Source organism: Bufo gargarizans, chromosome 8, assembly GCF_014858855.1.
Source record: "Bufo gargarizans isolate SCDJY-AF-19 chromosome 8, ASM1485885v1, whole genome shotgun sequence".
Taxonomy (NCBI): domain Eukaryota; kingdom Metazoa; phylum Chordata; class Amphibia; order Anura; family Bufonidae; genus Bufo; species Bufo gargarizans.
Genome location: NC_058087.1, coordinates 138,303,896 through 138,326,606, shown reverse-complemented (window position 1 = coordinate 138,326,606; position 22,711 = coordinate 138,303,896). Strand labels below are relative to the sequence as shown.

The following is a 22,711-nucleotide window of genomic DNA, read 5'->3' as shown; positions in this document are numbered from 1 at the left end:
ATTACTTCTAGAGAATAGCTCTTCAAATACAGCACCCAACGAAGCCTGTGCAGTAGCACAGAAAATTGTGACAAGTTTTGATATTGACACTAGACAACCCATCTAAAGCTACTTTCACACTAGCGTTTTAGTTTTCCGGTATTGAGATCCGTCATAGGGACTCAATACCGGAAAAAAAAAAAACACTTCCGTTTTGTCCCCATTCATTGTCAACGGGAACAAAACTGAACAGAACGGAATAATCCAAAATGCATTCCGTTTTGTTTAGTTGCGTTCCCATACCTGAGAGCAAACCGTAACATGTTGTAGTGTGCTTTCCATCTAACAATCGTGTGACCTCAGCCTGACCGTGTCCATAGAAAGAAGGAAAACTGCAGAGACCACTCCTTAAACAAGGACATTTTTTTTTTTTTTGGGGGGGGGGGGGGGGGGGGGACTTGGCCTTGCACAAACTATTTTGAAATGATAACTAAGTGTGAATGGAGTGAAACGATGACAGAAGACCAGTGGCAGTGCGACTACATACGAGTGAACGGTACAGAAAACATGGGGTTGTACAAGGCTTGGGGCATGTGAAGGGAGGAGGCACCAATGAGTTTGAAGGAAACCAGACAGCTTCAGAATGACATTGTGATACATTGCTGGATGCCATGGAGTTACAGACACTCATGATGGGGTACGAATGGCCACGGTGACTTCAAGAACCAGCACAGCTTTATAATCTCTTCTCTGGTATTTCCACTTTAAAGGACAAAACCTGGGAACGCCATTCATTTGTCCTTAGGTTCTAGACTGCAGCGGAAGTCTGTTCACCAGGTCACTGAAGTGACCACAGTCCGGCTGTTTGCTTCTCCTCTTGATGTATTCCAGGGTTTTCACCTAGTTTAGAAAAAGTAATACGATTAGACCCGGAATGATTTCCTGCCATGCGTTTTACCAGGATTTGTTTTTGGCACTATAATGTATGAATAATTAGAGCAGTGATATCTTCAACCTGTGACCATCTGGTGTTGCAAAACAACAACTCCCACCAGATGTCATGATGTGGGGCGCCATTAGCTACCATGGCCATTCCCGTCTGGTATTCTTGGAGGAAACACTGACCAGCCTTCAGCATGTCAAGGACCTGATGGGGTGATGGGTCTACTATGCACTGCAGCCAACAACCACCTTGGCTGAACTATATGGGTCCAAGTTGAAAGATCTTGTAATGACCACAGGAGAATATCCAACATCTGTATGACCATCACCATGCCAGAGTGGCTGCCTGTATCTCAGCAAGGGGAGATGCCACCCAGTATTAATGTGACCCTGCCTCATCGTATATCCTGCCGCAGAACCCAAAATAAAAGGGGGCACCACCTTGTGTGTGATCATTGACCAAGCACCACTAGCAGTTTATACTTTGGCAGTCTTCGTTCAATCGCATAAGGTTTTCCATGTGTTGGCATTTGCCCGTAGTGTATTACTAGTATTCTCATTTTGCTACGAGTCAATGAATGAAGACTGAATATTATACATTATTAATAAACAAATTCCTATTGGTAATACTGCCACACAATGCCCATTATTAATGGCACAAAACGTTGTACTATGCATCCAGATCGCTATGCCCTGCACAGGACCAGTAGTATTACAACTACATCCTGACCGGCAGGTGCAGTAAATGGATAGCCTATACTGAACCCAAAGGGGGAAATTTAGGACCCCTTTACACTGGCCGAGAATCGGCCAGATAATCGCTAACAAGCATTTGTAGGAATATCTGGCGGTGTAAAGGTGCAGCTCATTATCCAAAGAATGAGCAAAATGCTCATTCATCAGGTAATATGATTGTTTGGGCAGATACAATGATTCAGTATGGGGACGAGCGATGGTATAAGGCTACTTTCATACTGGCGTTTTGGTTTCCGTTTGTGAGATCCGGTCAGGGCTCTCACAAGCGGTCCAAAACTGATCAGTTTTGCCCTAATGCATTCTGAATAGATAAGGATCCGCTCAGAAGGGATCAGTTTGCCTCCATTGCGCTCTGGAGGCGGACACCAAAACGCTGCCTGCAGCATTTTGGTGTCCACCTGACGATGCGGAGGCAAACGGATCCGTCCTGACACACAATCTAAGTCAATGGGGACGGATCCGTTTTCACTGACACAATGTAAAACGGATCTGCCCCCCATTAACTTTCAATGGTGTTCAAGACGGATCCGTTTTGGCACTGTTAAAGATAATACAATACTGAACGGATGCATGTGGTTGTATTATCGGTGTGAATCCGTCTGTGCAGATCCATGACGGATCCGCACCAAACGCGAGTGTGAAAGTAGCCTTAGCGATCACTCCTCTCCATACTGTGGAGGAGATCGCTGCATTTAAATGTCTACTTCACTGACGAGCAGGCGCTTTCCTCCCGACAATCGTCAGCCGGATCTGCTGGCCTCATTCACACGTCAGTGTTTGGTCAGTGATTTCCATCTGTAATTTTGAGCCAAAACCAGGTGCGGCTGTATACACAGAACGGGAGCAAATCTTTCCCTTATACCTTATGGGTTTGGTTCACAATCACTGACGTGTGAATGAGGCATAAGACAGGATTAGTAAATCTGCTCCAATAACACGATGGAGATAATAAAGGTCTCTATACAAACCTTTTAGACATTGCAGCTTAGTGCATTGGCACCTGCACTTACCATGGTCTTTGTATCGGCATAGCCGTGCTTCTGAGCCAGGTTCCATAGATTAACAGCAAGCTGGTTTAATTTATTGTTCCTCAGGTCTCCATGAGCCAAAATACTATTAAAAAAGAGCAGTGCGAGGGAGCTCTGACGCTTCAGGGTCTACGGGGAGAGGAAACAACAGTAATTTAAGGGGGTATTTCGGTTCCCGTGCAGCTAGGGCACAACTATTATATCAGTGGAGGTCCTACCGCTGGGACTCACACCGATCAACACATTCCTAAATCTGCCCTCATATGGCCCGAGTTCCCCTTTAAATGGCCTGGATGGGTCTGTGGTTTACAGCGACTTAATACAATAGAGCGACTCTACCCACAAATAGTGCAACGTGAAATATTTCAGCAAGTTGTAATTTATGAAGTCTTGAATGAAAGATGCCAGGGAAAATAATGAGATGGGCTGCAGCGTCTTGGAGGTCCTGGTGCTGAGGCTGCAGAAATGCGCCATTAACCAGCGCTTCACCAAATGCTAGATCTAGAATGTGGACAGCCCTCAGCACCAGTAATACCCGGCACTGTAAGTACTGCCACTTCTTTCTGTGCTACAGAAGAGACTCTATGAAGCGGGGCGGGGATTCTCATCTACATGTCAAAAAGAACACAAAAATGGGCAGTTGCCATGGCAGCATGGGTGGCACATGTGATGGCTTAGGGTGAATGACACGCTGCCCGAGATGGAATTAACTGTGGGCACTGGCAGGTACACTTACAAGCGGATGCCGAATTAACCCCTTCATGATGCGGAGATTTTCTGTTTTTCACTCCTGCCTTCCCGCAGCCATAACTTTATTTTATTTTCATCACCATATTCTGACCCACATAACTTTTTACATCTACAGAGCTGAGTGGGGGCTCATTTTTTGTGGGGTCATCTGTAGTTTTCAGTAATTCCATTTTGGGGCGTGTATGACTTTTTTTTCCGTCACTTTACCTCCCCAAAAATTGAATAAAAAGTGATAAAAAAAAAACAGCTTATAGTCTATTTAGTTTTTTTTTTTCCACAGCATTTACTGTATGGGATAACTACGTTTATATTTTAAATAGTTCAGTCATTTGGGATGCAGATATACTAATTATCTTTACTTTCATTCTTTAGTATAGGGAAAGGGGGGGGGGGGGGGGGGATCTGACTGCCGCCCCCCCCCCACCAGGGGACCTGAACATTCAATCTTTAGATCTCTTCTCCCATACATTACTGTGATTTAGTACAATAGTGTATGGGAAATTCAATATATTCTTATGAAGCACTGCCACCTGCAGGCATCAATAAGAATATACCTGTGACAGGCTTGGTAGCCTCCAGCATGACCCCGGGAGAGCAGTACTCTCAGGAACGCCACCTCAGATTCAGTGGTCACAATTGACCACGGCATCTGAGGAGTTAAATGTCTGCAATCGGTTTTATCGCCGATCGCAAACATTAGCACCAGGTGTCTGCTGTGAGAAACACCAATTATGGTATCAGCTTTGCTGTGGCGCAAGGTTGTCTTTAAAGTGCCAACATCCACCATACATGTAGGGTGAAAGTTGTGAATGGTTTAAAAGGGGTTGTCCTCAGGAAAGGTCATCAATATCAGATCATTGGAAGTCCGGCTCCCGGCACCCCTTGCCGATCAGCTCTTTAAAGGGATCAGGGCGCTCCTGCAGGTGCTGCATCCTCTCCAGTACTTACCTGCACGTCATCTCCACTGGTAGAAGCAGTGATGAGCAGTTGTAATTACACTGCACCGCCGCTATCCTGAGGATAGGTCATCAGTATTAGGCCACTGCACAGCCTCTAACTTTCTTGTTGGATCGGAGCAGAGGTATAGACTTCTCTCCTCACATGCATCGAGGAGCCTTGGACGTCCATGACCTCATCACCAGTTTGCCTTCCTTGGACCAGTTTTGGCACTTACTACCTCCAGTATACCGTACACCTTCTGTTTAGGGATGCTCCAACACAGACGTCAAGCCATCACAGTCTGGCCCTGGTCAGAGTCGCTCAGCATCTTCTTTGGCCATTTTCACCACACATAGGAGACACATTAATACCGACTCCAGCGACTGACTGGATTTTTTCCGGAGGCAGCAGGTTTCTGTCACTTGCTATACACAATAAAGTGAAGGATCTTAATGGCTGTGTGTAACTTCTGATGGGACCTGGGAGAGGACTGTGAATGATGAGTGGGAGATGCAGGATTGTGTAAGCGGGGGGATCATTCACAGTTCACGCAGTGTTCATCTCCCATACGGCGTCACAGGACAAGCTGTTTCTCATTAGACGATTAGGTCATGAGCTGGAAGTCACAGCTGCAATGTCAGAGCTCTTGTAGTGCAGAGATATATGTAACCAGATGTAGAGAAGAGGACTAGAAATGACCAAATGAGTTGGTCAGGAGATCCCTGCTGGGTAATTACCACACGGGTGTATCCTGACTATGCTGACAAGCATCACAGTTATCCCTCTGCCTATATATCCAGTTACTTAAAGTGGTTATCCCATGATCCAATGCAAAAAAAGATGAAAATCAGACACTGTACTACATGACAATCTCTTTCTAATAAAGCTAATACCAGCCTTGTACCTCACATGGATCCAGAGCTTTCCCCATTCATTGCTCTGCTAGATCTTCTTCAGGTGAGCAGCTCAAGGGTCTTGGCTTTCGCTGCAGCTCTCTCTCTCTCTCTCTCCATCACAGCTCAGGGGGTGTGGCCTTTCTGCTTCAGCTCTCTCCCCATCACAGCTCACGGAGTGTTTCCATTCTGCTGCAACTCTCACCACATCACAGCTCAGGGGCTAGCTTTCTGCTGCAGCTCTCTCCCTATTAGAGCTTATGGGATGTAGCCTTTCTGCTGCAGCTCTCCCTATCATCTCCCTATCACAGCTCAGGGGATCTGGCCTTTCCGCTACAGCTCTCTCCTCATCACAGCTCAGGGGACTTGGCTTTCTGCTACAACTCTCTCAGTGTACCTTACATGGATCCAGAGCTTTCCCCATTCATTGCTCTGCTAGATCTTCTTCAGGTGAGGAGCTCAAGGGTCTTGGCTTTCGCTGCAGCTCTCCCTATCACAGCTCAGGGGATGTGGCCTTTCCGCTACAGCCCTCTCCCTATCACAGCTCAGGGGATGTGACCTTTCCGCTACAGCTCTCTCCCTATCACAGCTCAGGGGACTTGGCTTTCTGCTGCAACTCTCTCCTTATTACAGCTCAGGGGAGAGGCCTTTCTGCTGCAGTTCTTTCCCTGTAAGTTGGGACTACACTATGATCTTCTGTACAGCCACTGAACTGAAATGGGTCACAGCACAACTCGCAAGATGCGACAACCCCAGAATTTCAAACAATCCAGTACTTCTGACCTTAAAAACACCAGGAGAGATGACTATGTAGAAACCTGCCCCTATAATCAAGGAGAGGGAAGGGCTGACACAAAAAGCAGGAGGAGCAAGGATGCACAGAGTTGCTTGAGCCTGCCCTCAGTGCACTTAACTGCTCATCTGCATATGGATTAAAACTATGTGGATCAAAACCTTTTCTCCAGAATGAAGCAGCGGATCACTAAGGGTACTTTCACGCTTGCGTTTTTCTTTTCCGGCATAGAGTTCCGTCACAAGGGCTCTATACCGGAAAATAACTGATCAGGCATATCCCCATGCATTCTGAATGGAGAGTAATCCGTTCAGTTTGCATCAGGATGTCTTCAGTTCAGACGTTTTGACTGATCAGGCAAAAGATAAAACCGCAGCATGCCACAGTTTTATCTCCAGCGAAAAAAACTGAAGACTTGCCTGAAGGCATTTTTTCCCATAGAAATGTATTAGTGCCGGATCCGGCATTCAAAATACCGGAATGCCGGATCCGTCGTTCCGGCCTGCGCAGACCGGTAAAAATGTGAAAAAATATACAAGACGGATCCGTCTGTCCGCATGACAAGCGGAGAGACGGATCAGTCCTTGCAATGCATTTGTGAGACGGCTTTCAGTCAGCGGCAGATCCGGCGGGCAGTTCAGACGACGGAACTGCCCGCCGGATCACACTGCCGCAAGTGTTAAAGTAGCCTAGGTGAAAGATATCATTATATTCAGCAGAGCTAGCCCTACAAGACATTGTGCCCATTTTATCAGTGAATTTCCTGGTGACACCACTGTACTTACAAGGATCTCAGTCCTCTCTCTGGGCATATGCTGCAAAGTCTCTAGAGAATATGCTCAATGGCAAGTACCAAAATTAACAAAATCTAAAAGTACTGTAGACAGACAGGAATTGGGTTAAAGGGGACCTCTCACCACATAATGCAGTGCAATCTGGAGGCATCATGTTATAGAGCAGGAGAAGCTGAGCAGATTGATATAAAGCTATGTGGGAAAAGATTCTGTAAAACGTGTACTTTATGCATTTAAATCTCTGCTTTTGCTGATTTCTTTATTCACGGGGGATGTGTTATCAGTGACTTACAGCTCTCTATACACTTACATAGAGAATGCTATCAATCACTGATAGTCCCTGAGAGCTGTACACAGGGGAGGTGTTGACAGCTATCTCTGTATACACAGAGAATGCTATCAATCACTGATATCACCTCCCCTGTGTACAGCTCTCAGTGACTGAGAGCTATCCCTATATACACACTTAGGGCTCATACACACAAACGTATTTTCTTTCCATGTCTATTCTGTTTGTTTTTTTTGCGGACCGTATGCGGAACCATTCATTTCAATGGGTCCGCAAAAAATAAAAAATGGAAGTTACTTCGTGTGCATTCTGTTTCCGTATGTCTGTTCCGCCCAAAAAAATATGTCCCATTATTGTCGGCATTACGGACAAGGATAGTGTTGTTCTATTAGGGGCCAGCTGTTCTGTTCTCTAAAATACGGAATGTACACAGACGTCAAAATACATATGGTCGTGTGCATGAGCCCATACACAGAGAATACTATCAATCACTGTTAAAGAGGACCTTACATGGGTCCGAACATTGTAAGATAACCATCTGGACATGTAGAGCGGCGCCCAAGGATCTCACTGCACTTACTATTATCCATGGGCGCCGCTCCGTTCGCCCGCTGTGGCCCGGTTAGTAGCAATTACCATACAGCGCGGCAGAAGGTAACGGGGCCCCAGCGGGCGAACGGAGCGTCGCCCGGGGATAATAGTAAGTGCAGTGAGATCCCTGGGCGCCGCTCTACATGTCCAGATAGTTATCTTAAAATGTTCGGACCCATGAAAGGTCCTCTTTAACACTTCCCCGTGGACAACTATCATTGACTGACAGCTATGTTTGTATACACACACACACACACACACACACACACTTACCCAGAGACTGCTATCAATCACTGATAACACCTCCCTGTGTACAGTTACCAGTGACTGACCGCTATCTCTGTATATACACTTATATAGAGACTGCTATCAATCACTGATAACACCTCCCTGTGTACAACTGAAGTCAGAAAACTGAGATTTAAATGTATAAATTACAAGTTTTACAGAAAGCTTTTCCTACAAAACTATATATCAATCTGCTCAGCAAATCCTGCTCTATGACATGATGTCTGCAGATTGCACCGCAGTTTGTGGTGACAGGTCCTCTTTAAAACTGAGGGAGGACGTGTAGCTGCCATAAAAAATCCGAAGGACAGCACCAATATGTAGTCAGGACTAGCCGATAGACAGATGGATCAAAGTAACAACCAGAAATACAAAAAGAAATGTTGGGAAAAACAAACATTAGGTAGGATTCCTGGTGTAAATGGGCTGAAGTAACCCAGGCCTGGTGACATCATCAGAATGTGTTGTAGACATTGGCACTATGTAAACAAGAGTAACTGGAGGTGGCCCTGCAGTGGTAAGCAGTAATTGGCAGCTGGCTAATGACAAGAGACACGAGTACCAGATACAGAGGAGCCTGCTACAATTCACACCGCGGGTGTAGAACTAGCCTAAACAGCATGGACTTATTGATGAGACTTCATCTGGGGTAGAGGGTAGGCTACAAATTAATGACAGGTTCCCTTTCGGCCTACCTAATTCATCTATGGGGACGTACATACCACAACTTGGGATAGGAAAGTGAATTTACTCCCCCAAAGTATCACCTAGCAAGGTCCCCTCATCCTTTCCAATCATCTTCTACGGAAAGTGTTATATCATATGGGAGGAAGCATAGTGCTGAGCAATCCAAATCTAATCACTGGCTCCATAATCTAAACACGGACTTACTTTTTCTTTCCCAAGGACTTTCAGATGCTCCAAAATCTGTCCAATCAGGGTGTCACACAGTTTGTTGATTTCCCCCAGAAATTTTGTATCTCCACCATAGAGATTATCATTGGAATCAACTGAAGAGAAAGAGAACAGAAGGACCACGTTGTTATATTCGCATGGTGCAGGCAATGCAAGTGCTGAAGCGGTTTAGGAAAATTGCAGGTACCCAGCATGTAACCCACGTCCCCTTCATCGAATCTCTGTGCTGATTCATTACTAAATGCATTTCTATAGCAGCTGGAACTTTGTTTTTCTGATACAAAGCTTCAGATTCCCCACACAGACATAACATTCGGGCTACCTGCAGCCACCACTAGAGGGAGCTTACTGCAATACTCTTTATATATTGAACTGAATAGTGAAATAGTCTATGAGGAGCTCACTAGATACTATGTCTACGTAGGGCAGAGATCAGCAACCCACGGCACTCCAGCTGAAACTACAACCCCCAACATGCAAGCTTGCTAGGCTGTTCTTGGGACTCCCAGAGAAGTGAATGGAGCATGTTGGGGAGTTGTAGTTTCCCCAACAGCTGTGCCGGAGGTTGCCGATTCCTGACATAGGGAGATCTGGAGCTCTGGGTCAGGAAAGCAGAACTTCAAATACTATAAAAAAAAAAAAAAGTATGTTACAAAATGAATCAGAGCAGAATGTTGGATTTTAAAACAACATTGGTGTTTAAAGGGGTTTTCCAAGATTTTTTTAAAAAATTGGCAGTGCACAAAAAAACAAAAACAAACGTACTCACCCTTTTAAATGTACTGCCACTCCAGTCCTCAAAATCCATAGTTCATGTGACCACTGCTGCCAATCACTGGCCTCAATGGTCAAGGCTGTTCATGCGCATATGACCGCTCGGGGACTTGGCTTTCTGCTACAACTCTCTCCGTGTACCTTACAGGGATCCAGAGCTTTCCTCATTCATTGTTCTGCTAGATCTTCTTCAGGTGAGCAGCTCAAGGGTCTTGGCTTTCTGCTGCAGCTCTCCCTATCACAGCTCAGGGGATGTGGCCTTTCTGCTACAGCTCTCTCCCTATCACAGCTCAGGGGACTTGGCTTTCTGCTACAACTCTCTCCTTATTACAGCTCAGGGGAGAGGCCTTTCTGCTGCAGTTCTTTCCCTGTAAGTTGGGACTACACTATGATCTTCTGTACAGCCACTGAACTGAAATGGGTCACAGTCCCCAATATCTGGCTGCAGCAGTCATGTGAATAATGGACAGGACATCTTTTACAAAGCCCGCACCTCAGATCAGCGGGGGTCCATACATTGTATAGCAGCTATGCTTTGTATTGTAGATAAGGCCCATTCACTTGAATGGGACTGAATTGCACTTGGGCCATGTGACCGATGACCATGACATTGCTGGTCGCAGCGCTCACCGGAGAACCTTGGACTCTTCAAACAGCTGATCTGCAGGGATGCCGGGCCCTCCTCGATCAGATACTGGTAACCTATCCAGAGGATAGACCATCAATATCAAACTCCTGGAAAACCCTTTTGAAGAATGGAAATTTACTTCAAGGCAGGGATGCCCAACCTGCGACCCTCCAGCTGTTGCAAAGCTACAACTCCCAGCATGCCTGGACAGCCTACAGCTATTAGTGCATTCTGGGAGTTGTAGTTTTGAAACAGCTGGAGGGCCGCAGGTTGAGTATCCCTGCTTTAAAGGGAACCCGTCATCAACTTTATGCTGATCTCACTGAGGGCAGCATAAAATAGTGACAGAAATGCTGATGTCAGCGGTGTGTCAGTCATGAGCTAAAAGTAAGTGGTTGCTGAGAACCATCATAATCATTGCAGCCCAGGCCTGGAAAAGAGTCAGATCTACCTGAGAGGAGTCCTGGTTATTCCTAATCTCCTGCTCTCTCCCCATCTGCTGATGATTGGCAGTTCTCTCCTAGGGAGAAAAATAGGTAGAAGCCGGTCAGTCATCAGCAGAAGAGCAGGAATTCATGAATAACCAGGACTCTTCTCAGGTGGCCGTGACTCTTCTCCAGGCCCAGTCTGCAATGATTGTGATGTTGGTTCTCGGCAACCACTTACTTTTAACTTATAAATGACAGACTGCTGAAATCAACCCACCTGTCTCTACTTTATTCTGCCGTTAGTATGGGTAGCATGAAGTTGATGACAGGTTCCCTTAAAGCAGTGTTTCCCAACCAGTGTGCCTCCAGCTGTTGCAAAACTACAACTCCCAGCATGCCCGGACAGCATTTGGCTGTGCGGGCATGCTGGGAGTTGTAGTTTTGTAACAGCTGGAGGCACACTGGTTGGGAAACACTGCCTTAAAGGACTACACTGAAAGAAGAGATACACAGAGCAAGACTCCATGTACCTTCCAGGAGAAGCTGGATTGATCCCAAGAAATTGAACTCATGGTTTACTAATTGACTTTTCAGAATAAGTCAAACATTGTGGGCAGTGTTTTGGAGCACGGCATCCTACCCATGTACGTTTCATTTATCTCCTGCCTAATGCATTGGTAAATACGCAATCTATTGTTTGACAATTTTGGATTCTCCAGACAGGCACAATGATCTTGCAGTGTGGATTGGCAGGGAGCGCCGCTTCTATGTTAGGTTAGATAAGCCAGCTACAAAAGGGGTTTATTTTGGGTTCCTCAGAGACATGCCAACTGTAAGCAACAGCTGCTGGAGAACCCTGCCAAGTGCGAGGACGGGTACTGAAACAGCCCAGCGAGCCTGGAGCACTGGAACGCAATCAGAGCTAACAACCAGCGTCCGCCACATACGAGATACGCACTCATATATTAAAGATTTACTACATGCAAATTTAATCCAGTTATGCCATGAGGGCGACTTTCTTTTATACTCCCTATCAGCGTCCTTTTACTTTACAGAGATGGGTCTCCATTATGAACCAGAGCAGATACTCAGATTCGTTTCATTGTGTCAATTGTCAAATTTTAAAACTCCACACAAAAATGTAAACCTTAAATTTTGCATTGTTTGGTGAACTCCTAGTCCCAAAATTTGCACTCAGGAATATAGCAATGTGTGTCTTTTTCCTCCTGGAGCCGTCTGGAGCAATATTTCGGACTAAGTGGCAGGAAACGCCTAACGACAAACTTTCAATGTTGCAACTAAGCAAGGGTGTAAGTACAGGGAGCGTAAAAGTTACTCGAGGAACCCTATAGCCTACCTGTCAATGTAGCCACCAAAGAGAGGCCCAGAGGCAGAAGACCGTGTTGGTCGTCAAATTGTCAAAACCTATTCCTAAAGTCAAACTTCCAAGGTTGCAACTAAGCAGGGGTGTAAGTATAGGGAGCGTAAAAGTTACTCAAGGAGTCCCATGGCCTACCTGTCAATAAGAGAACACCAGTAGTGTGTGTACATGTCTCTGTAAGGCCCCTTTCACACGGGCGAGATTTCCGCGCGGGTGCAATGCGTGATGTGAACGCATTGCACCCGCACTGAATCCTGACCCATTCATTTCTATAGGGCTGTGAACATGAGCGGTGATTTTCACGCATCAGTTGTGCGCTGCGTGAAAATCGCAGCATGCTCTATATTCTGCGTTTTTCACGCAACGCAGGCCCCATAGAAGTGAATGGGGCCGCGTGAAAATCGCAAGCATCCGCAAGCAAGTGCGGATGCGGTGCGATTTTCACGCATGTTTGCTAGGTGACGATCGGGCTGGGGACCCGATCTGTATTATTTTCCCTTGTCACATGGTTATAAGGGAAAATAATAGCATTCTGAATACAGAATGCAAAGTAAAATAGTGATGGAGGGGTTAAAAAAAATAATAATAATTAACTCACCGAGTCCACTTGATCGCGTAGTTGCGGATCTCTGTCTTCTTCTGTAATGTTGAGCTGCCAGCTAAGGACCTGTGGTGACGTCACATCACATGGTCCAATCACACGGTCCCTCACCATTGTGATGAACCATGTGATTGGACCATGTGATGAGCACAGTGACGTCATCAAAGGTCCTATTCCTCTGCACAGCAAAGAAGAAGACAGAAGAGAAGCCGGGCTGCGTGATCAAGTGGATTAAGGGGAGTTAAATTTTATTTTATTCTTTTTAACCCCTCCAGCCTTATTTTACTTTGCATTCTGTATTAAGAATGCTATTTTCCCTTATAACCATGTTATAAGGGAAAATACTACGATCTACAGAACACCTAACCTTTGGGTACCAAACATGCCGATTTTTCTCACGCGCATGCAAAACGCATTACAATGTTTTGCACTCATATGCGGAAAAACATGACGCCCGTGTGAAAGAGGCCTACGGGTACCTGGACACAGGCACAACGTCCAGAAGATCCTCATTAATTACCATGCGTATTTCTGTGCGCTCTGCACCCAAACAAGCAGCGGTTTTTGATGCGGTTTTGCCGCAGATCTCACCCTTCATTTGCAAACATAGCCGTCATGCTGCATGGCAGGTCATTTTCGCACAGGAAAAATCTGCAAAGCGTACATGAGAGTTCTGTTATCTCATAAGTTTTGCAGGTACTGTACTACAATGCAGTTTTTCCGCATGGGAATCCGCATCGGTGCAAGTGGCCTTAAAGATTTTCCATCAGGGCTCAGGAGATTTGTTACAGAGGTGTAACCTGAAGAATAATACAGAGCTGGGTGACCAATATCTACCCTACCATGCTGTAAATAGGATGACCCTTTTAGGATAGCTCACCTTTGTCTATGTGATAGAGATAGCTCTCTTGACTTAAGGCAGCCAGTAAGTGCAGGACGCTGGTGTAGATCCGGACTTTATCGTCGCTGTTATCTTCCCAAGTGTAATTTTCAATCACATTTAAAAGACCTCGTACCAGGAAGAGAACGCCTTGTTCAGGGTGATCCTGCAGACATAACAGGTACGTAATAATGTACTTATCACACTATGTGATATCAAGCGTCAAAATCTTGCCGGGATCCACCTCCACTGACCATACATTGATGACCCAGCCCCAGATCTTCATAGATAACATATTTGCAGAAACCCATTCAACTGGGTTGTTTTGGTGGCAGGTGCAAGGATTTCTGCAAACTCTATTCAGGTGAATGGGACAAAGAAAAGTTTGCAAGAAATCTGCGAGGTTGAACCCGCATCACCACTGAGCATCACTGGAATGTAACAGGCTCAATACCCGTGTCTACACTTCTAACCTGCCATAAGAGAAGAATGGGGGAATGAAACTAAAGAGCATCTGTCAGCAGATTTGTACCTATGAAACTGGCTGACCTGTTAGGATACTTTCACATTAGCGTTTTCCTTTTCCGGCATAGCGTTCCGTCACAGGCGCTCTATACCGGAAAATAACTGATCAGGCATATCCCCATGCATTCTGAATAGAGAGCATTCCGTTCAGGATGCATCAGGACGTCTTCAGTTCAGTCTTTTTGACTGATCAGGCAAAAGATAAAACCGCAGCATGCTACGGTTTTATCTCCGGCCCAAAAAACTAAAGACTTATCTAAATGCCGGATCCGGCATTTTTTTCCATAGGAATGTTTTAGTGCTGGATCCAGCATTCAAAATACCGGAATGCCGGATCTGTCCTTCCGGCCTGCGCATGCCGAAAAAAAAGTGAAAAAAAAATGCCGGATCCGTTTTGCCGGATGACACCAGAAAGAGGGATCCGGCATTTCAATGCATTTTTCTGGATCCTGAATTAGTCTTACAAATGCCATAAGTTGGCATACGTTTTGCCGGATCATTTTCTGGTGACGGAACTGCTTGCCGGATCACTGTGCCGCAAGTGTGAAAGTAGCCTTACATGTGCGCTTGGCAGCTGAAGACATCTGTGTTGGTCCCATGTTCCTATGTGCCCGCATTACTGAGAAAAAAGAAGTTTTATTATATGCAAATGAGCCTCTAGGAGCAACAGGGGCGTTACTGTTACACCTAGAGGCTCTGCTCTCTCTGCAACTGCAGCGCCATCTGCACTTTGATTGGCAGGGCCAGGTGTGACAATGTTTTCACTGCCTGGACCTGTCCATCAACGTGCAGAGCGTGCAGCAGTTGCACTCTAGGAGTAACGGCAACGCCCCTGTTGCTCCTAGAGGCTCATTTGCATATAATAAAACATTTTTTTTCAGCAATGCGAACACATATGAACATGGGACCAACACAGATGTCTTCAGCTGCCAAGTGCACATGTAACAGGTCAGCCAATGTCATAGATACAAAACCGCTGACAGATGCTCTTTAAGACTCAAGTAAAGTGATCATTGGTAAAGCAAAACTAACATCTCGATGATGAAATTCTCCTTATGGAGATCTAGCTGGTGTAAGGTATCTTACAATCAATGCTCCCTGGGAAAAACTATTCCAATTAACTCTACTCCAGAAGAAAGAAAACTGTAAGTCATTGCCCAACCCATACAAGGGCCTTGAAAGATGACGAGGGATTTCAGCCAAACCAGAGTCACCCATCTGTAGACCTTGGGGTTGGTGCTCCTCGTCAGTACAGAACAGGGTCACTGGTTGGCTGGGTAAAAGGTCTGACACAGCTCTTGGGAGAATACTGTCTTTTTCTGCAAATTTAAAGAAAGTACTTGATACTCACGGGAACGACCAGCAATGTGGAGAAAAGGTTGCTGAGGAATTCCAAGAGAAAGGCTTCAGAAGAGCGCAACTTTCCATCGATATTAATAGCCTTTGGCACCTCTGGAACAAGGCTGACGGCAGCTTTGAAGAAGGCATCAGCTGGAGAGAGGAAAGAACGGCTCAGAAAATACTTGTTTCCAAGTCTTTTTTTTATCCAGGAAGTTTTTCATAAATCGTGATTTAAGGAATTATACTTTCATAACTTAACCATAGCATCAACAACTAAAATAAAGGGGTGTTCCAGATGAATATAAAGCTCTTCACTGTATAATGAAATAAAGGATGGTTTCCATTCACTGACTACAATGATACTCATGACATTAGAAAACTGCAGAACTTTTCAAACTAACTAAGCTTTATTTGCAAGGACTGAAAAACCCATGTAAATCAAAAATGTTAACCGTCACCGTTTCTGGTGGAAATAAACCAAAAATACAAATACAAAATCGGTCCAAAAAAGGAGAAGATTTATACAAATCTACCCGATTTTCCAAGGCAGGGTTTAAATATCCTGATTTGTGGAATTTGAATGTTGACAAGTAGGCTTATCATACGTTGGAAATTTGGGTGACAATGAGTAAGGCCACCATTCAGTTCCAAAGGTGTTGTCAGAAGGCTTCCCTAGAATCCTCAATGACAAGCAATTCAGGGGCATCAAGAAGCATATTTTCTATCTAGGGTTCTTCCCAGAAATAGATATTTAAACATTTTTGGGACAAATACACTTTGAAGAACGGATTTGCCCTTTTATGGACCATGGATACTTTTCTACAGTGTTAATATGAGATATTGGAGTGCACAATATGGCGCGAGGCAGAAGTCCATCAGAGAAGTGAATGGCTGGTGATCTGTGGGTGGTCTCTGAAGCACGGCCTGTAATTGTACGTGATGAACCAGGCTCACGTGGTCTAGTCAGTGTTCCAAGCCACAAAACTAGCGCAAATGCCAGAGGAGCTAAGCTTATTGGCACAAAGCATGGCATCCGCATGTTGTATAAGTGAACAGGAGATCTCCCGGTTTGTTTTTCAAGTTGCTCACAGTGTAGAAACTCTGGCAGGGACAGACTGGGGACTGGAAGTGGTCCTGGAAAAATAAAATACTAAAAGTGGCACTGTGTTGTAGGTGCATCAAAAACAGACAGAAGGCTGGGCAACACAAGTATGGAAAGGCCAATACATGGAGATGGGGCCAAAGATACTGCATAAAATATTGCCTCAACAGAAGAAAATACCACAGTGCAGCACAAAATACCTCCACAGAAGCTGTCCATCTGTGGTGGCCATCAATAGCTACCATGTTCTGTCCTCCTCCTCGAGTTGTCGCTCACCTCCTAAGTGGAGGGCTTAGCAGGTGAGATGAGGGCCACAGCACCAAGACAGCCCTACTTTCAGCATGCTGCCTGGACCCATTCCAAGTAGCCATCTCCAGTGCAGGCCACAGGTCTTGGCCTACGTCTTGTCTTGGCCTGCTCCTCTGCGCCATTTGTATACTGCCTCATATAGTGGCCTGTGGCCTATGACGGTGAACTGCAGGGCAGGGAGCCATAGGCCGCAACAGTATTCAACTGGATCACCTTTCTCAGGACAGCCATACAATTGAATTCACAAGGGCACCTGTGGCTGCTAAGTACCTGATGCTCACAATGTTAATTAATGCAGAGAGCAGCAGATCATTGTCTACCTGCCCAGTGGCTGTGGGAAGGGCTCATGCGGCCCCCTGGGCATTGGCCCCACTGTAGGGTCTATGGCCAGTCCACCCCTGAACTCTGGGGTCTTAGAACAGGGGCTAATTTTCACCATGTTTATAATAGTCTAAGGACAACCATGTAGATATGCCTCCCGCAAAATGACTGGGACAACAGAAGGTTAACTAATAAAACATACAGATGGCACAGTTCTAAACTTGAGGGTGATATCATGTCACGGTGTGATATCTTGTCATAAAAGCCATTGAAAAAGTCTAAATTCTTGCCATAGTTTACTGAAAACATTAAAGGGAACCCGTCACCGGGATTTTGTGTATAGAGCTGAGGACATGGGTTGCTAGATGGCCGCTAGCACATCCGCAATACCCAGTCCCCATAGCTCTGTGTGCTTTTATTGTGTAAAAAAAAAACCTATTTGATACAGTTGCAAATTAAGATGAGTCCTGTAGGTGAGATGAGTCAGGGACAGGACTCATCTCAGGTTAATTTGCATATGTATCAAATAGGGTTTTTTTACACAATAAAAGCACACAGAGCTATGGGGACTGGGTATTGCGGATGTGCTAGCGGCCATCTAGCAACCCATGTCCTCAGCTCTATACACAAAATCCCGGTGACAGGTTCCCTTTAAAGGGAATCTGTCACCCCAATATCGGACTATTATCTGCAGTAATACATGACTAGTACTGCAGATATAGAGTCCAGATTACTATTTTTTATTTTACTACTGCCCCCAGTTCCACCACTGTCAGCACTCATTGAAATAAAATGTCAGGACTACTGCGCATGTGCACACGAGTCCTCTCCATTATGTAAGCACAGCACAGGAGTCCTGACTGTGGATTTCAGTGCAGCTTTGAGCGCTGACAGCGGGGAACTGAGGACAGTGAGAAAATAAAAAATAGTGATCTGGACTCCTTTTCTGCAGTACTAATGTATTATTGTAGATCGCAGTCCAAAATTAGGGCCCTTTAAGAATCAAAATGAGGATTGCTACATCTGTATACCATCTATTTCTACAGGCACCATATACTTCTAGATATACCGACATATATCATATAATTCTACTAAAAGCTAGTATTTGGAAGCAACAACCTGTACATACGCTGAACTTTAATAAAAGTATAATACAGATAATCAAAATTGTTGAGTTTTTGGACTTGTGCACCGCAACGGTGTGCCCAATACATATGTTTTGGCACAGCACACTTCAACCGCTTCCATCACATAAATGGCTATTCACATACAGTACCAATCGACCGTGTCCCTTTCATTAGGTATTGAATAAGTCTTCCCCTTCCTTCAGTGCTCTCCCTTCTTGTCTTTACACTGTCGACAGCAACTTTGAGACTGAGCCAATTGGATAAAATCAGCAGTGATCGCCGGGATCACCCCCTTCAGAACTATGATCAAAGCTGATCACAATGTTAATTGCCAGAGTCTTTCCCATTAGGGTCACTGGCTCTGATGGTGTGACAAGGACAGCCTGGGGCGTAACTAACCCCCTTAATAACAAAAAAAAAAAAAAACCCTATCCAGACCAGACCTGCCCCATGTGAGGATGAAAGGAGCAATAGGTTGCAAATGTTTGCTGCCACTCCACTTATTCTCTACAGGACTGCTGGAGATGGTCGAGGACTGTACTCGCCTATCTTTTGCAGTCCTATAAAGAAGTTATGGAGCAGCAGCAGATATGTGCAACCATGTACTCTTGTTTAATGCATTTATCACTCTCAACGACTATGATGGTCGACAATGTACAACCGATTTGATTACCGACTTGGATTCACTTTGTGAAATAATAAAATATGAGTGAAAGGGAAATGGTGCCGTCTGCCTTCCTGCTGGGTTTTTATATTCAGTTTATAGAACACAAGAAACGTAGATCTTACGCTACAATATATGATGGGTTATGGAGTGCAATGGATTCTTTTACTGAAAATGTTTATTAAATACCTAATGCGTGAAGCGGCTCAGGTCACACATCATTAGATCTTCGATGGGCAGGTGAAAGCCTCGCTTCACTACACCTGGCTGCTCCAGCAGCCATCCAGAAAACTGTGAAGCACTTTATGGAATGAATATAACAGAAGTCATTGATAAAGCAGATCTTCAAGTGCCTGACCACATGTAAGAGCAGAGGTACATGCACTCTATGGTAACATGTTGGAGGTGGTAATGGTACAGGGAGCTCGTTTTGTAACACCATGACCACAAATGTGGCAAGACTGAAGCAAAAACCTGTGTTACAATTTATGGGGATTTAATAGGTCATAGCTCACTAGTAGTAGGGATGATTTCCTGACTAACAAGGACTGCTAGAGTAGTAGAGATGTCCTCCGCACTAGGATCACTAGAGTAGTAGAGATGTCCTCGGCACTAGGATTACTAGAGTAGTAGAGATGTCCTCCGCACTAGGATTACTAGAGTAGTAGAGAAGTCCTCATTATTAGGATTACTAGAGTAGCAGAGATGTCCTCATTTCTAGGATTACTAGAGTAGCAGAGATGTCCTCATTTCTAGGATTACTAGAGTAGTAGAGATGTCCTCCGCACTAGGATTACTAGAGTAGTAGAGAAGTCCTCATTATTAGGATTACTAGAGTAGCAGAGATGTCCTCATTTCTAGGATTCCTAGAGTAGTAGAGATGTTCTCCACACTAGGATTACTAGAGTTGTAGAGATGTTCTCCACACTAGGATTACTAGAGTAGTAGAGATGTTCTCCACACTAGGATTACTAGAGTAGTAGAGATGTTCTCCACACTAGGATTACTAGAGTAGTAGAGATGTCCTCATTATTAGGATTACTAGAGTAGTAGAGAAGTCCTCATTATTAGGATTACTAGAGTAGCAGAGATGTCCTCATTTCTAGGATTACTAGAGTAGTAGAGATGTTCTCCACACTAGGATTACTAGAGTAGTAGAGATGTCCTCATTATTAGGATTCCTAGAGTAGCAGAGATGTCCTCATTTCTAGGATTCCTAGAGTAGTAGAGATGTTCTCCACACTAGGATTACTAGAGTAGTAGAGATGTTCTCCACACTAGGATTACTAGAGTTGTAGAGATGTTCTCCACACTAGGATTACTAGAGTTGTAGAGATGTTCTCCACACTAGGATTACTAGAGTAGTAGAGATGTTCTCCACACTAGGATTACTAGAGTAGTAGAGATGTTCTCCACACTAGGATTACTAGAGTAGTAGAGATGTTCTCCACACTAGGATTACTAGAGTAGTAGAGATGTCCTCCGCACTAGGATAACTAGAATAGTAGAGATGTCCTCCTTATTAGGATTACTAGAGTAGTAGAGATGTCCTCCAACTCTGATTACTACAGTAGTAGAGATGTCCTCATTATTAGGATTACTAGAGTAGCAGAGATGTTCTCCACACTAGGATTACTAGAGTAGTAGAGATGTTCTCCACACTAGGATTACTAGAGTAGTAGACATGTTCTCCACACTAGGATTACTAGGAATAGTAGAGATGTTCTCCACACTAGGATTACTAGAGATGTTCTCCTTACTAGGATTACTAGAGTAGTAGAGATGGTCTCCTTACTAGGATTACTAAAGTAGTAGAGACGTCCTCATTATTAGGATTACTAGAGTAGTAGAGATGTTCTCCTTACTAGGATTACAAGAGTCGTAGAGATGTTCTCCACACTAGGATTACAAGAGTAGTAAAGATGTTCTCCACACTAGGATTACTAAAGTAGTAGAGATGTCCTCCGCACTAGGATTACTAGAGTAGTAGAGATGTCCTCATTATTAGGATTACTAGAGTAGCAGAGATGTTCTCCACACTAGGATTACTAGAGTAGTAGAGATGTTCTCCACACTAGGATTACTAGAGTAGTAGAGATGTTCTTCACACTAGGATTACTAGGAATAGTAGAGATGTTCTCCACACTAGGATTACTAGAGATGTTCTCCTTACTAGGATTACTAGAGTAGTAGAGATGGTCTCCTTACTAGGATTACTAAAGTAGTAGAGACGTCCTCATTATTAGGATTACTAGAGTAGTAGAGATGTTCTCCTTACTAGGATTACAAGAGTCGTAGAGATGTTCTCCACACTAGGATTACAAGAGTAGTAAAGATGTTCTCCACACTAGGATTACTAAAGTAGTAGAGATGTCCTCCGCACTAGGATTACTAGAGTAGTAGAGATGTTCTCCACACTAGGATTACTAGAGTAGTAGAGATGTCCTCTGCACTATGATTACTAGAGTAGTAGAGATGTCCTCTGCACTATGATTACTAGAGTAGTAGAGAGGTCCTCCTGTCTAACAAGGATTACTAGAGTCATAGAAATATAAAATGCATCAATCCAATCAAACATCATGTTCTTCACCTGCGAATACCACACAAATCTAGACAATTTTCTGCACACTATAAATACTTGTTTGCTTATGTAATCCCTAATATATAGACTACATCCTCATAAATACCAGTTCAATAGTTGATCAACTTGAGCGGCAGAATATATTTGAAAAAACAGAGAGAACGGCCGCAATTAGGTCTATTCAGTAGATTTAAAGGGGTACAGCACGAAACAGGACCATGCAGTGCAATGTCGCATTGCAGACAGGGGCTAGTAAACAATGTCTGACTTTGCAGTTATTTTTTTTTTGCGCCTTTATAACTGGTTACAAAAATTGCTCAGCTCTAAAAGCTTTTGTCTCAGGCAGCCCATAGCATCAGGTCCGAAACAAAGAAACCTGCTATAGTGGTGGACTTCCAAAACCCAGAGTCAGCTCTCTGCGTCAGCTCATTTACACCAGCAGCTGGAACCTACTGGGGTGTGGAAAGCAAATCCACCAACGGGAGTCAGTAATAATCACACCGAGTCTGGTCTCAGCTAGTTACTGAATAAAGGAAATTTGGGGATTAAATATGCTGTCAAGAGATTTGATCAAATCCTCACCTTTGTAGTTATGGGAAGTTTATATCAAGTGCTATCAACTTTTTATATATTCCTAAAGGCAACCTGTCACCGGGATTTTGGGTATAGAGCCGAGGACATGGTATTGCGGATGTGCTAGCGGTGATCTAGCAACCCCAGTCCCCATAGCTCTGTATGCTTTTATTGTGTAAAAAAAAAAAACAACGATTTGATACATATGCAAATTAACCTGAGAGGAGTCCTGTATGTGAGATAAGTCAGGGACAGGACTCCTCTCAGGTTAATTTGCATATGTATCAAATTGTTTTTTTTTTACACAATAAAAGCACACAGAGCTATAGGGACTGGGGTTGCTAGATCACCGCTAGCACATCCGCAATACCATGTCCTCAGCTCTATACACAAAATCCCGGTGACAGGTTCCCTTTAACTTCATATATTTAATATAAAAGATACCAAAACTCTTGAGCAGGGGGTCTCCCTCCAACCTGTGGTGTTCTGGCTGTTGCAAAACTACAACCTCCAGTATGC

General features: G+C 44.4%; 1 protein-coding gene across 2 annotated transcripts in view; it reads right to left on the bottom strand.

Annotated features, from left to right (window-relative positions):
* Nucleotides 1-432: 432 nt before the first annotated feature.
* The window catches only part of VPS35L (VPS35 endosomal protein sorting factor like), a 72,236-nt gene continuing 49,957 nt past the window's right edge, over nucleotides 433-22,711 (bottom strand). For both annotated transcript variants that reach the window (XM_044303815.1, XM_044303814.1), the window contains exons 27-31: nucleotides 15,526-15,665; nucleotides 13,650-13,815; nucleotides 8,934-9,052; nucleotides 2,688-2,834; nucleotides 433-879 (exon numbers count right to left, since the gene is read on the bottom strand). In XM_044303815.1, coding sequence (XP_044159750.1) covers nucleotides 781-879; nucleotides 2,688-2,834; nucleotides 8,934-9,052; nucleotides 13,650-13,815; nucleotides 15,526-15,665 — 671 coding nt within the window. In that variant the 3' untranslated portion in view covers nucleotides 433-780. The remainder of the gene's footprint in view (nucleotides 880-2,687; nucleotides 2,835-8,933; nucleotides 9,053-13,649; nucleotides 13,816-15,525; nucleotides 15,666-22,711) is intronic.